The sequence below is a fragment of the Drosophila mauritiana genome, chromosome 2R, assembly GCF_004382145.1.
Source record: "Drosophila mauritiana strain mau12 chromosome 2R, ASM438214v1, whole genome shotgun sequence".
Classification (NCBI taxonomy): domain Eukaryota; kingdom Metazoa; phylum Arthropoda; class Insecta; order Diptera; family Drosophilidae; genus Drosophila; species Drosophila mauritiana.
In genome coordinates, this window is record NC_046668.1 from 7,822,691 (window position 1) to 7,836,929 (window position 14,239).

At 46.3% G+C, this 14,239-nt stretch overlaps 2 protein-coding genes across 2 annotated transcripts in view; both read right to left on the reverse strand.

Moving 5' to 3' along the window:
- Positions 1–364: 364 nt before the first annotated feature.
- Positions 365–14,239, reverse strand: part of LOC117135686 (pneumococcal serine-rich repeat protein) — a 78,231-nt gene continuing 64,356 nt past the window's right edge. The window contains exon 8 of the mRNA XM_033296088.1: positions 365–3,884. Within this exon, the coding sequence (XP_033151979.1) occupies positions 3,760–3,884 (125 nt within the window). The 3' untranslated portion in view covers positions 365–3,759. The remainder of the gene's footprint in view (positions 3,885–14,239) is intronic.
- On the reverse strand, positions 3,798–11,326 carry LOC117135685. Its single transcript, XM_033296087.1, has 2 exons — positions 8,445–11,326; positions 3,798–3,884 (listed from the first exon to the last, which is right to left on the reverse strand). Exon 1 carries the CDS (start codon positions 11,324–11,326, stop codon positions 8,693–8,695), a length of 2,634 nt encoding a protein of 877 aa, XP_033151978.1. The 3' UTR covers positions 3,798–3,884; positions 8,445–8,692.

Consider the following 14,239-nt stretch of genomic DNA (forward strand, 5'->3'; position numbering starts at 1 on the left):
TCATTTCCGGTTGGTTAAATTTAATTTGAGAACGTTGGTCCTTGCCGTAGTATTCCTCATTATTTATTAGTATATTTTTTAAGGATATCTAGCAAGAAGAGTAGCTTTAAGTTAAATACCCACTCTCTTATTTCAAAGGCTGATGTTGGCAATCTAACTCCTTTTCGTATGCAGAGAATGGTACTTTTAATGGTGGCCCAAAAAGGAATATTTTACATTTTGACCTGTCCAAGACATACTTACCCACCTTACCGAGAAATCTCGCTTCCCAGAATTCAACTGATTTGAGACGTCTATGTGGGGAAATGAACATGCCAACCAAGGACCTCACTCTCGTAAATAATAGTCAGAGAGCACTTGTAAATTCAGTTTATTTTCATTTGATTTTGTTTGTTCTTTGTGTGGTTGATGCCTGCACCTCAACGCTTTTCATGTTCAGTTACAAATACTGAGATATACTTACTACACAGGTGACACAAATTGATTTATCGCTTTTATGGCTTTGTTTGACTTTTTCTTTCGATTCAACATTTCTTGCTTTGCTTGATGAATAAAACGCTGAAGGCGTTCAAATGTATTTTAAATATATTTGTTTTGCTTTTTCATGGTTTATTTTTGTAGTTTTCGTTTTTCGGTCGGCGCTGCGTTTTGCATTGCCAGCAACAATTAACAGTAAAAGTTGATGCCTTGCACACAAGTTGAAGTTGAAGTTACCTGCTTTTGTTTGAATTCCGTTGTTAATTTATTTAATGTTGATTTACTCGGATAAGCCCCCTCATTAGTTATTAATGTACCTACTTGGTATTTACTCATTTGGTGTGTTTGTGGCTCTATTTACAATACATCTGCCTGTGTGGTGTGGTGTGTGTGTCCTTCTTTGTGTTTCTTTCATTTTTCACTTGTAAATAATTGCTCAAACTGGATTGGGCACCAAAAGTCTCTCGTTCAAAGGCTAAAAAGTTTGATTTTTTCTCGAGAAATAATTTCGTTATTCATTAATTTATGCTTGCTGCGTGTTTGTGTCTAACCTGTGTCGTTATTCAATATTCATTGGTATTTTGCCCTAGAACGTTTCGAGTATTTCAATTACATCAATTTACTTGCTTCGATTGTAGTTGTTTGTATAATAATTCAGCTTACATTTTTACACTTAGCTAGCCATAATTATAGACATTAGTTGTGTTCTTTTAATTAGGTCTCCCCTACCTCCTTCATTCAGTTAATCTCCCGTTTACTTTCGTTAGTTTAAGCATGCAGTTAAATCAATTTTGCAAACCTAGTGGATATGCTCTGCCGCACGTGTTAAATGCAATTACTAAGTACATTGTTGTTTGATTGTTTATACTAAATATCCTTTGTGGCTGCCTGGCGCAAATTTGATTATTTTAGCCTCTGTTTTAGCCAGTGTGTGTTTGTGGTCAAATTCGAATGGCTTTCTGGGCCAAAATGCGTATCTTACAAATCTGAATGAGGTGTGTGTGATTCTTTGTCCCAGATGTACTTGCATTGCATTTAACAACGACCCACTCTAAGTAGATTAAATGTTTAAGTTTACAATTTATTGAGCTAATTTAAAGCTTTCCATTTGTTTTCGTCCTGCCCACCATTGAACTTCCGCTTCCCTGCTCGCCGAATTTCCCAAAAAACATATACATTTGTATACAGCGAAAATTAATTGTAAGAAAATGCTGGTACTGTCCAACTATAAAACCAATTCATTTACTTGAAACATGTGCTCTTTAATCAGATATTTATTGCAAATAATTTAGCTTTAGTTTTTAGTTAAGAGTTAACCATATCAGTTTTGAATGGAAAAACAAAAATTTGTTTGTTTTTAAGATGTTTCTTAAAATGATGCACTTTGTGATTTTTCTCTTTGTTTTCATGTGATGTTTATGCATGTAAATTTGTTTTGTGGCTACAAAGTATCTTTGAATCTCACATTAATTTAACGCCAGAGACCAAAAACCTATTAAATTACCTTTGTGCAATCGGGCTGGCGAGTATTGGGAAACATTTAGGCTGATAAATACATATCCGGCTAATTGGCAACTGGGCCAAGAGATGGGCGGTCAGGGAAGTTCGTTCTCAACTTTGCTTTCAAGCCTGCAACGCTCTGTTGGCTGAAACCGATAGAAGTTTGCTTCAAGCTAAATTTGTCGTTTGACTTGCAACTGAGTTAGCACAGGTTCATAAACTTATTCATTTGGTGAAGGCTGGGCAATCAATTCTGGCTCGTCGGCTGCTCGACCACAAATAATTGTAACATTGAACACCTAAAAAAACATTTAACATTTAGCTTAGATTCACTTAGTTTAATCCGTTTAAAAATTAATTCGACAACAAGCTCGTTTTGCACTTAAGTAACAGTTTCACATCGATCCGCTAAATATCTAACTTCTCCTCGCATTTGTTATTCAATTGTTTATTAAGTTACGCTACGCCACATTTATTGCAGGTTCTCATTAGGATTTTGTAGGCTTTTTTCATTGGCACAAGTTGACTTCGAAGTTCGAGTAAATCTATTGAATGTTTCCTTGCTCCTTTACAATTATTGTTAACCTATGAATTGTAGTTTTACTCAAAATCTATCGTGGAATACTTGATACTTATGCTTGCGCTTTTCTTCCAACTCCGCTTCAACATCTTCAACGTCTAAGAGATACAAAAACTTTCGGTTGTTTATTGCTATTAACATTTACTTAGGAGTACTTTTTCAGTTAACAACTTAGTTTCAGACGTAACTATTGACCAACTTTTCTCCTCTTTTTCCTCGACAGCTGCCTGTCGACGCCATTCAGGGGGGTATTTGTCGGGTGGGAAAACCAAAGGAAAAGCTTGGCTGAAGAAAAATTGAAACCATTTGGCTAATCAACTGAACAATCGAAACCTTTCGCTTAATTGCTCCTTCCGTTTGGCGTCGTCCTGCAGCCCCAAGTAGATCATATCCTTGGCGCAATAATTACAGGACAATCAGGCTGGTTCTGGTAAACAACTTCAATTTCAATGGGGAATTCATACTTATTATCAAATTAATTCTAATTTTTCAAACTGAGCAATTGCAGTGGCAAATTAGCTTATAAATTATAATGCAATACTACTTTTGCTTAAATCCAATTGCAAATGTGCCTAGGTCAGGCAGTGAAAATCAGTACAAGTACTACTTTTGTACATTGGGTTCTTGGAATAAAAACGACTATTGCCTATGGTTAGACACATTTGCAATTGCATTTAAATTTGGGGAGAAGGTTGAATTTGAGTTCCAGAACGTTGCCGATCTAATATTTAAAATGTCATCGAAGTTACTCTATAAACAACGCTTTAACTATTGACTAAACTGCATCACTTTTGATTTTCTCGACCATTGAATTATATTTGGTTTGCTCTAAGTGGAGTCTACCTCTCAGTTAGATATAAAACAAGTGATTTCCGCCTGGGCAGACTTAACTACAATTAGCATTAGGCTTAGCTTTAGCCGAGCACTTCGGAGTGCTCCATCCTCATTTATTTTTTAGTTAACAATTTCTTTTGATTCGATTTCTCGTACTCTCTGTTATTCTTTGTAGCATTTGTGCGCATAACTTTGATTGGGCGGGGCAGGAAGGGAGTTGGGGGCGTTCAGGAAGTGGGGGGCAGAAGGGTCCTCCGGCTTCCTGCCACAAACTTGTTGTCCTTGCTGCCAACCGCTGACATTTCCAGCTCGTGCTGACATCTCATCCGGTCGCATCTGCTCCAGCGGCGTCACTTCCTTCCTTCCGCTCATGGAACGACGTGCTGCGGCTGCATCTCCATCTGCTGGCGCTGCAGATTCAGCTCGGTGCGGTTCTTCATCATCCAGGTGCGCTCCAGATTCTCGCGGAAGTTGCGCTCGTTCTCCTGTCGCACTGTCAACGATAGAAATCGGTGTAAATGATCTCGGATGGCATCAGTGGAAATGGAAATAATTTGTGTGGAAAATCGGTTTGACTGCCCTGAATGCTTTTAGTAATTGAATATATTTCGCAAATGAGAATGAAAACTAAAAAGCATTCATATTTATATAGGTATATTCAATTAGGTCACCGATTCCTGCTCTAAGCTAGTTCATAACTCTAATGGAACAAGCTTATACATAGATAATCTGAATAATTCACTGCGCACTCGTTATTTTCCTGTTGCATTTTGTTCAAACTGCAGTTGAAGTAAATGCCTGTTGATGAATTCTCGAATGCAACTTTCATCAATCCAGACTATTTACTTTAAACACAGTCCAACATTGTTCGTCTTCCGCTCCTCGTATTTCCGTTTCCGCTTTGGGATATCACGTTCGCATATGTGTACACATATCAGTATACGAGCATATCCCCCTTCCTTTCCACACACGACATTCGTTTTTTCGCTTTTCACTGACATGACCCCCTGCGATTGTCGACGCGGTTGCTGTTTGCTCAACGCTTTTGTGCATTTTACAGCAGTTTTAATTAACGCTCAACAAACTGGAGATGGGTGCGGAATTGGGATTGGGATTGGGACTGCGAATCGGGATCGGCAGGTGTGGGGGGACTGGATTGGATGGACAAACATGGGATACCTGCCCGTGGGTGTTGTGTAAAGTGTCAAAATTTGTTTGCCAATCAATCACAAACATACACGCGGACACTGTGACCAGTTGCAGTTCAGTCGGTTCGGTCCCAGTTCGGTTGTTTGTTCCCAGGCGAAACTGTTGCACACCTCCACGCGAAATGTTTAATTTCTTTGTTTTGTATGTTTAAGTTCGGTATTCCGTGCTGCGTGTGTGTGTGTGTATAATTTGATTGATTTACCAGAAAAGCTGCTAATTCAGAGAGTTCCTATGGCGTCCAATATACCATACACTTGCCACTGCACACACTCTGCACTCGGCTGAAATTTAATTAAAAAATTCCTGCCCCAAATGGCCACCAAACAGACCAAAAGCCAGCGCAAACAAAAACACAAGCACACACGCACACTCTGCTGCAAGGCTAGTGCAAAAATTTAAGTAATTTTCCCCTTTTTACGCTCTCATTTAATTGCAAAAATTAGTAATCCCATTTCCACCCGCAGCCAGCGACTTTAACGAGTGGAAGTGCAACCACGGTGCAACATCGCACATCGTTGCTGCTGCTTCTGTTGCCGCCGCCGTCGTCGTCAAATTCATATGCATATATGGGCCAAAGGCCACAGGCCACGTAGTGGTTTCCAGCCGCACGGCCAGGATGGGCCGGGCATCCAGGCGCTCCACCTCCTATCCCCAACTCGTGCCTTTGCATGGACTATGAGGCGTAATCGCAACGTGTTAATGCCACAGTGGTGGCGGGCGGGTGGCGGTGTATGTGGCTCGGAACAGGTGACGATGCCTGCCATTATTCACTTGGCCAAGTGCTGGCTGTTGCCGGCTTTGTTGCTGCTCGGGTAAGTAGGAGCTACTCAGCACAATGCCTCTGCAATTGGCCTGCTTTGGGGCTCCGAAGTTGGCCAGTAGGCTGAAGGGAGGATTTGCTTGGTTCCCTGGTAATATTTAATAATCATCTTCTGTTTGCGAATAGTTTATGTGGCCCTTAGGAGTCCTTAGACACATTCTAGCTATCTCTGGTCTATCTTAACTTATCTTTGGTCGCTTCCTACTAAATTACTGCCGTATTGGCTTAGAAAATGTATTTTGTTTATTTAATAGGTGTAGAAAATTACATATCTTTTGAACCATTAAAATTTGACCACATTCGAATCAAGCTTACTGCTCATTATAGTCTAAGTACAGGACATAGCCTAGTTGATCATTCATCTGTCCTCAAGGACGTGGTTGAGCCATGTGCGTGCCCAGTTGCTGAGCAGCTCGCGTGCGCCGGTGTGTGCCAGGCTATACGAGACCAATTAACATATAACTTTCCCACCGGTAAACAAGTTAAATTGTTAACAGCCATTATGGGCGCTCATAAATGCTGCCGAGTAACTTTGAGCCCCAACGCCCGCTCTTCTCCTGCTCCTGCTCCTGTTGGTCGGCCGCCCACACTTTCCATTCAGCTGCCTGCTCTGTCTGCCGGGCGCTTTGTCTTTCATGTTGTTTAATTATAAATGTGGCGTTGAAAGCAAAGGACCTCACCCTCTGGCCCCCGCCTCCCCTCCCCATCCAGATGGTGGGTCCTGGCCGTCACGCCAGTTTGCCTGACGGATGGCAACCGACGCCTAATTAGCAGCCTGGGAATGAAACCAGCTCTGGCTCGAGGGATTGTTTTGCATCTATTGTACCTTCAAATTGAATTTATTGATGCACTTTTGTTGCCTCCGCTGTCTGGTTTGCCAGTGGCTTTAGCTTTTTTTACTCTTTTGTGGCTTAACTGGAGCATGATGGAGATGCAACATGCAACAGATTTGCTGTGGTAATGGAAAGCTTGTTGAAACAACTCAACAACGTCCATTATTGCTTTTAATTATGAATATGACAATAGGAACTACGTCAAGTGTAAATAATAACTAAGCGAGATGAGATGGCAATGTAAAGTGTTGCATAAATGAATGGCTCTGTTCAAACAAAATGGCGCCCAACGTGGGGCCTCTATTTGTGTTCCTTCATCTGCTCATGAGCAATAAGTTTGCCACCTGCCGCTTAAAGTTTGCAGTTGAACTTTTCGATTAGGGCTTAGAATGCAAGTTGATAGCACACTGAGGGATGGATATGTGAGATATGTGGTAAACATCCTGTCAGAAATAAGTTTGAACCTGCTGAAGTTCACCCAAGTGCTGCTTATACAGTTTTCACTTGAACTTTTCGATAGGAGCGAAATAACTATCCGACTGCATTTTTTCCGACCTCAAACTTTCTTCAGCGAACTGTCAATTTGTCGCTTCTTCATGTGTAAGCTGCAACTTGCTAGTGGGCTTGGCAATTTGGGGACTTTAGCGGTCACACGGGACTCCCGACTTGGCGAGGCCAGCGGATCCCACACAGCCAACAGAGCCAACTGGGCAGGCAATGTCACCAGCATTGCAGTTGCTGCTGCCTTATAATAAACAATTGTTGTTAGTTTATTTTTTGCTGCCGCTGCTGTTGTTATCGCTCTTGTTGTTGCACTTTCCCTTTCTGGGGCTCACTGAGGCGCAGTTGAAAAAGTAACCTAGTTTCCATGTCGTCAACGTGAAATTAATGCTACGAGTGTGAGCGTGCCTCCTGTCTGTGGGCACACGCACACATAATAAAAAGGAAGCCGAGCGTACCGTGCCGTAATGATGCTGCACACCCACACACACACACACACACACGTTAACAAACAAAACTATTAAGCGAGTGTATAAAAAAAGAGCAGGATGGCCAAGGGAAAGGTCTCCGCAGGCCTTGGCTGCTCAGCCTGCCAGTCTGCCTGCCTGTCTGTCTGACTGTCTGCCAGTCGGTCAGTTAGTCTCCCACTGCCACCCACCGAGAGTCGGTTAAGCATTGTTTGTCCTCGGCTAAATAACACTCACACAAACAACAGCATCCACATGCACACTCACACTCGCACTTATACCCATGCCCCCATCCACACCCATTCCAAGACCCATCCCACACGCATACGCACACACGTGCTGATTAGTTTGGCTTTGCGGCAAGACGATGCTGCGGCTCCTGATGCAGTCAAAGTCATTAAAGTCATGGTAAGTAAGTACGGCATCATTTTTTATGGCCGTGTGCGTGTTTGCCTGGCAGGTTAGTCAGTTAGTCAGTTATGTAATGCTCGAGATTTTGCTGAGCTTTTGCCAGCTCAATATTTGAAAATTCCTCCCCAGCTGCTGGGTCGCGTGTTTGTTTGTTTGTTCGCCTTGTTTGGGGGCGGTGTATGAGTGGAGGGAGCGCTTTGCGGGCAGAGGGGATGTGGGAGTGGGGGCTGACACACATATTTGTATTTGCACAGTTTTATGGTCTGTAAGGACATATTGCAATATGGCCACACCGACTGTGGTGCTTTAAGCCCGATAATGGACCCAAGCTGACCTCGTTCATTGATTTGCATCAATGAGGTAGAGATGGAATGCAGTTTAAGGTATTCCAAAATCGGAATATTTAATTTCACCTTGAGTAGTTATTCAATTGTTGATGTCTGTTTTACGTGTATGTCTAAAAGTACTATGCCACTGCTTTTAAAATTTTTATTTAAATATGAAACATTTATTTTTTACTCGCAAGTCTTGAGACTCAAATATATAACAGATTTAATTCACTAAATACAATGTCTTAGACACAAGCTATTGACGTGCGCACACAACAAATTGGCGCCCAATGTGGGGCGGACTATAGGCTACACTCAGCATGAAAGTAATTATTTTCCTCACTTTTTCATTTTACCGAAAGGAAGCGGCAAGACGCAAATCATTTATCAACAATCGAAGCTCTCTGCGGTTTAAGACTTGTGCAAACGAGCAACATCCATTTCTACTTTTGGAAACACAAACTCATGGCCTTGCCTACTTACAGACTCTTCGATAGTTGCCGCTGCCTCTCCTCTAGTTGCTTCTTTCCCGCAGTCTTTAAACGTCAGTTGGACAATTCGGGGCCACCAGAGACCCGGAGACTCAGAGGAAACAAAACGTAGAGCGGAACGACAGCACGGAATCGAAGCGGAAGCGAAAACGCAAACGTTAACGAAATCGAGTCCAAAGTCAGGGGATAACCAGCTGGCAGGTTGGTGAATTGGCCGAAGCACAGCCTCTGCGTTGGAGTTCATGAGGGCCGCATGCCCGTCCAGTGGACGGGGGTGTCCCTGCTGAACGAATGCGCCTTCTTTCCGCCCTGGCCGGAGCTGGAGGTCAGCGTGATGGTCAGCACAAAAACGCTGGCGCACACCAGGCACAACAGGACCGTGGACAGGACAATGCAGACGATCCGCTTGCGCTTGCGATCCGCCGCCTCATCCTCGTCGGTGTCATCGCTCAGCGACTTCTTCTTCAGTTTGTGCGAGCCTCCGGTCACGGACCCCTTCCTTCCGGCAGCCAGTTTGTGGTGGAAGGGCCTCAGCACCTGGGCCGCAAAGGCGGCATCGCTTAGCTCGTGGTCGTACGTCAACGAGGATTTCCTCTCGAAGCTGGGTCGCTTCTCCTCCAAGAAGGCAGCCGCCGCCGCCGAAGCGGAAATGGGTCGAGGACTCCTCTTGATTTCCTCGATGCTGGACCCAGGCACAACTGTGGATAGCGGGCGACTGTTGCGTCGGTGGGGCGAGCTCAGCTCGAAGTCGTCGCCCGCCTGCGGACCGCTGCCAGCGCTGGCGTCTCCGATGAAGCTCTTGGACTTCTTGGAGGCGCTCAGTGTCTCCCGATAGCTGCGGAGTCGTACGCTGGCGCTGTGCAGGGCCTTGGCCTGCTTAACACTGGCACTGGCGTTTGTGCCCTGGAAAGCCGCTGCTGCAGCCAGAACACCTGGCCGGTGGACGGCTAGCTCCTCCAGATTGCTGGGCGACAGGTAGAGCGACCGTCCGTGCTGAGCGCCCCGCTTAAAGTGGTACGCTGCACTGGCCGCCGCCGCCGCGCTGTGGAGCTGCAGGCCATGTCCGCCGGCTGCTGCGGCTGCCGCTGCCGCAGAGGTCGATGGTCGTCCGTCTAGCTCCAAACTGTGAGTGCTAACTTGGCGGGTGTGTGGGTGGTGTGAGTCCCGCTTCTGCTTGATGCTATTTGCTGCTGAAGGCGGGTGGGTGGCACTGTGGCCGGCGGTTGCATCCTCAAAGGATCCTGCTCCGGAGCTCTTGCGCAATCGCTGCACGGCCACGGCAGCGGCGGTGATCTCCGCCAGACCAAGCTCCTCCATCTTGGTGTGACTGTTGCTGCGCGAACGCGTGTCCACGAACAGCTCATTCTCTAGCGACAGATTGGTGGGTGCCGCAAAGAGATTCCGACCGTTCATCGGCTCCATGAGGTCATCGTTCAGGGAGGGATGTCGTATCTGCGATTCCACCACCGAGTCCGGCTTCACGCTGGGCCTCCGACCCGGATCGTTGAACGATCGGTGGGAGCGACAGCCCCGTCGGCTGGGCGACGGTGAGCGGGATATCTCTTTGGCGCCGGCCGGTGGACCGGGCATTAGGAAGTTGCCCCTCACCGAACTGGTGCGACGACTGGAGGTCGCCGAGCCGGCTGCTACGGCCAGCTGGATTTGGTCCAGGGCGGCGGGATCCTGTTGCGCGTGGAAGGAATGCGTTTTCTTCATCTGAAAATTGGTAGACGGATGGACGTCAATGGTGTCGGATCGCCGGAACAGGTTCTTCTTCAGCGGATGCATTGGGCGCTGATGCGGGGCCACCGTCGGATTGGGCATATCGTCCACGTCGATGAACTGAATGGGCGATGTGCTCCCGCCCAACGATCGCCCCATGCCCATGCCCATGCCCACGCCCAAGCTGCCCACACCGACACCATCGCCCAGGCTGCTGCTGCTGCTGACCAGGTAAATGTCCGGCTGCTGGCGGTGCTGTTGGCCCAGCACCGGGCTAACCGCGTGTGAGGTTGGTGAGCTCTTCGAGTGCGCATGCTGATGCGGATGCGGATGTTGAAGCTGTTGATGTGGATGCGTATGTTGTTGCGGATGTTGGCGGTGCGATAGTGAATGCTGCTGGTGGGTTGTTTGATGCCGTGCAGCAGCTGCCTGTGCGGCAAGTTGCTGAAAAGTGTGCAAGTGCAACTGATGTTGCTGTTGTTGTTGTTGGTGTTGTTGTTGCTGGTGGTGTTGTTGTTGTTGTTGTTGTTGGAGGAGGTGATGGTGTTGCTGGCGGGCAGAAAGGGCTGGGGAAACGGCACCACTGCCGGTGCCACCACCGCCGCCACGCTGGCTGGGATGGGATAGAATATGTTGCTGTTGCTGTTGTGCTGGGATAGCTAGGGTCTGCGGGGGTAGGGCTCCGGATCGGGGATGGGGCAGGGGCGAGGCCGAGCGGTGGATCAGCGGCTTCTCACTGATGATGATGCCCTCGCCCTCCAGGTCCATCTCCATGTCCAGGTCCATGTCCATGCCCATCTCCATGCCCATTTCCATGTCCAAATCCATGTCGAGATCCCCGGAAGACGGTGCATAATTATCGATGGCCATGGACAGGGATCGGTGGATGGGCTTCAGCTTGGGCGGCTTCTTTTTGGTGGCGGGATTGTCAAAGGACGAGGTGCCGGACGTGTGCTCCTCGTCCGCCCCGCCGACGGTCAGATACGGATCGAAGCTGTGCACGGCGACGACATGCTGGTGGTGTCGCTGCTGCTGGTGGTGCGCGTGTTGTTGCTGGTGGTGCGACGACTGCTGCTGCTGGTGGTGGTGGTGCGATGACTGCTGCTGCTGCTGGTGCTGCTGCTGCTGACCACCGCTGGTGCCGCGCTCCATGCGGTAGTAGTACTGCCGGGGGTATCTATGGTAGTAATGTGCAATTGTGGTGCTGGTATGTGGTTATGTGGAGTGGATCAATCGGGGGAGCTATCGGGAGCTACCAGGAACCAGGAGGCTATTTGGGTTGGCTAGTGGGTACTTCACTCTGACCTGTCTGTCAGCCCCAGAGGTCGGTGGTTCAGCTGGCTCTTAGGGTGGTTGCACCGCCAAGTCGATTGCTATTGCTATTGCGATTGCAGGTGTTGCAGGTGGTATATTTTGTGGTTGCTGCGGTTTTGATCTTATTTATACTTGTGAGGGTGCTCTTTATTGCTGGTTTGGTGGTGCTGGATTGCTCTAGGTGGTGGTGGTGCTACACGACAAACACGGACACCGATCGTGGAACGGATGTGGGGGAAGGTGGCTGGTGGGGCGGGAGACACACACACATATGTGAACGGGATGCACACACACAGAGCGAGAGTTTAAAGGCGGTGCAAGGACATTCGACAACAAGAGAGGAAACAAGTTGGAAAAGTACGCTTGAATTGATATTATATAACTTCTGCTTTCTCGTCTGCGTTCTCGGATTTCTCTCTGCTTGTGCGCTCGTTCTCGATTTTTTCACTGTTTCGGTGTTCTGGCTGTTTTTTGGTGTTTTTGGCTTTTTTTGGCTTTATTTTTGGCTGTTTCTGCTGGCTCTTTTATGGCTACTTCTCGTCTAGTGCGTGCAATTAAATTCCTTTTTGGCTTTTTGCTTTCTAGCTGCTACTGGCCACACTGTTTTATTGTCACATTGTGTACGTGCTGGTTGTTGTTCTTGTTGTCTATTATTTGTTGCAATTCAAATGAGTCTTTGTTGTTGTTGTTATTGTTGTTGATGATGATAATGGTGGGACTTTTCAAGCTTTTGTTGTGCTTGTTGTACAAAATGCTCTGTTATTGATGTGGTTGTTGTGGTGTTTTTTGTTGTTTGCTAAAGTTTTAGGTTTCTGTTTCTATTTCTGTTTTTTGGATTTGGTTTTTGTTTTTCTTGCTTGGTTTGCTTGCTACACTCATTAAAATTGGCAAATACAAAAGCACAACTAGAAGTAAAGAGAGAGAAATTCGTAAAAAACGTATTAGCAAGCTGGGGGCTGTGAGGGGTGGTGGTTGGTGGGTGGTGTTGGTGATGTCGTGTGGTGTTTGTGCCATGTGCAGAGTAAGTGATGGAAAACAGCCTCAGAATGTTGGAAAGAACACAGTAAGGAGTAGTACACAGAAGACCGAAAGCGACTAGAATAAAAGCTAAAATGGAGGAAAATGAGGAAAATAACGCCATGGATTTTCCTAATTGACCCGAGTCAAGCTCTCATTAATGAGTCATTGCGAATGGTCCAGTGAGCTTACGAGCTCCTTTATCCTTTCTTAAATTCCAATTCAATTCCAAAGTGCATGCTAAGGGCCAGCAATTAAAAAAGTTTTTCGCTTACAAAAGTTAAGTCAGCTTAGTTTTTTGGTTGCAAATGGAGTGAGTTAGACGAAAGCATTTAATATAGAGATTATTTAAAATAACTCAATTAGCATAGTGTTTTGCGCCGTCTTGAGTAATTTAACTTTTGGAAATACAAAGTTAACAGTTTTCTGCCCTATTTCTCTAATATCCCATGCAGTGACACAACATTTTCAAGTTAAACAAGTTAAGTGTTTCGCAAGCAAACACTTGTGCAACTTTTGTCAACCGCACGATTTCAGCTTGACATAGTTTTTAATGCACTCAAAAACAGATAATTAATTCAGTTTGCTACTGCCGTTTTGGGACTCGCTCCTAATCGCCCCCTGAGCTTCATCGAAACTTTTTCATACATTTTTAAAACGATAATCCCTTTAGTTTTTGGCCTTGCAACACGTGATGGCTTTACCGCTTTTTCCGATTGCCGTCCCGTAAGTCGATCACGTAGCGGACTCGTTGTCGGGTAATGTAGCGTAATCAAATTTAATCTATGGAACTGCCCTCGTAGCCGCAAAATTCCCAGTTCGGGCCGCAAATTCCCTCACCGACAACTCTTTGGCCAACACAATTCATCATTCAGCTGTACCTTTGGCAGGCCACGAGCCGAGGAATTGTAGCGTTTTGCATAATTTAAAACGACAGGCCACAGCCAGCCACTTCCACTTGCCCACTTCCACTTCCACTTTCAGTTCGCAAAAGGCTTCGTGGAGCAGAAGTCCTTTGCCACTGTCACTCGCAGTGTTAATTTTTCAGAGCTCATTGATGGATGAGCGCGCCGTTGACATTTATGTACGATGCCCGCCTAGCCGCGCACAAATGATGCCAACGATGGGCCAGCAGCCCGTTAAAAATTAACGCCATCATCTTGGCCTGACTTGGCCGCCCAGGCACTCCAGTCCTAACCAAGTTTCAAGCTGCGCCGTCGAGGCAACCAAAACGAGTTAAACATATTAAAATTTGCCTATGCAAAAAGGTAGAGGGGTTTCAAATGCTCAGAAGACGCTAAGCATCACGTACTTTAAATATGTTTAACGCAGCTTAAGTGGAAGATACGAGTATGCACATATATATTCGTATGTACGTGTGGGGCTCAGAAGGGGCAGCCCAATGTCTACTGCTCCACTTCCACTACCACTTCCACTGTAGCCATGTGGCACTGTCAATGGCAACGTCTGTTACTGGCATTATATCACAAGTCGGAGGCAACCGGGGCCAGGTGGGCGTGGCTCTGGTTGCCTGCCTATCGGGTGTCTTAGGCGCTGCCTTTGTGCAGCGACACTTGCCACATTTCTCTTTCGAGGTCTTTTGTGTCACATTTTTGTGAGACGGATTCCTGGCCGAGCCGGGATTTAATTTCAAAATCGTGTTCGGGTCAGAGGCGCAACTGTGATATGCTACGTAATCCTAAACAGCTTCCTACACTGCCGGCCTGTCGTCTA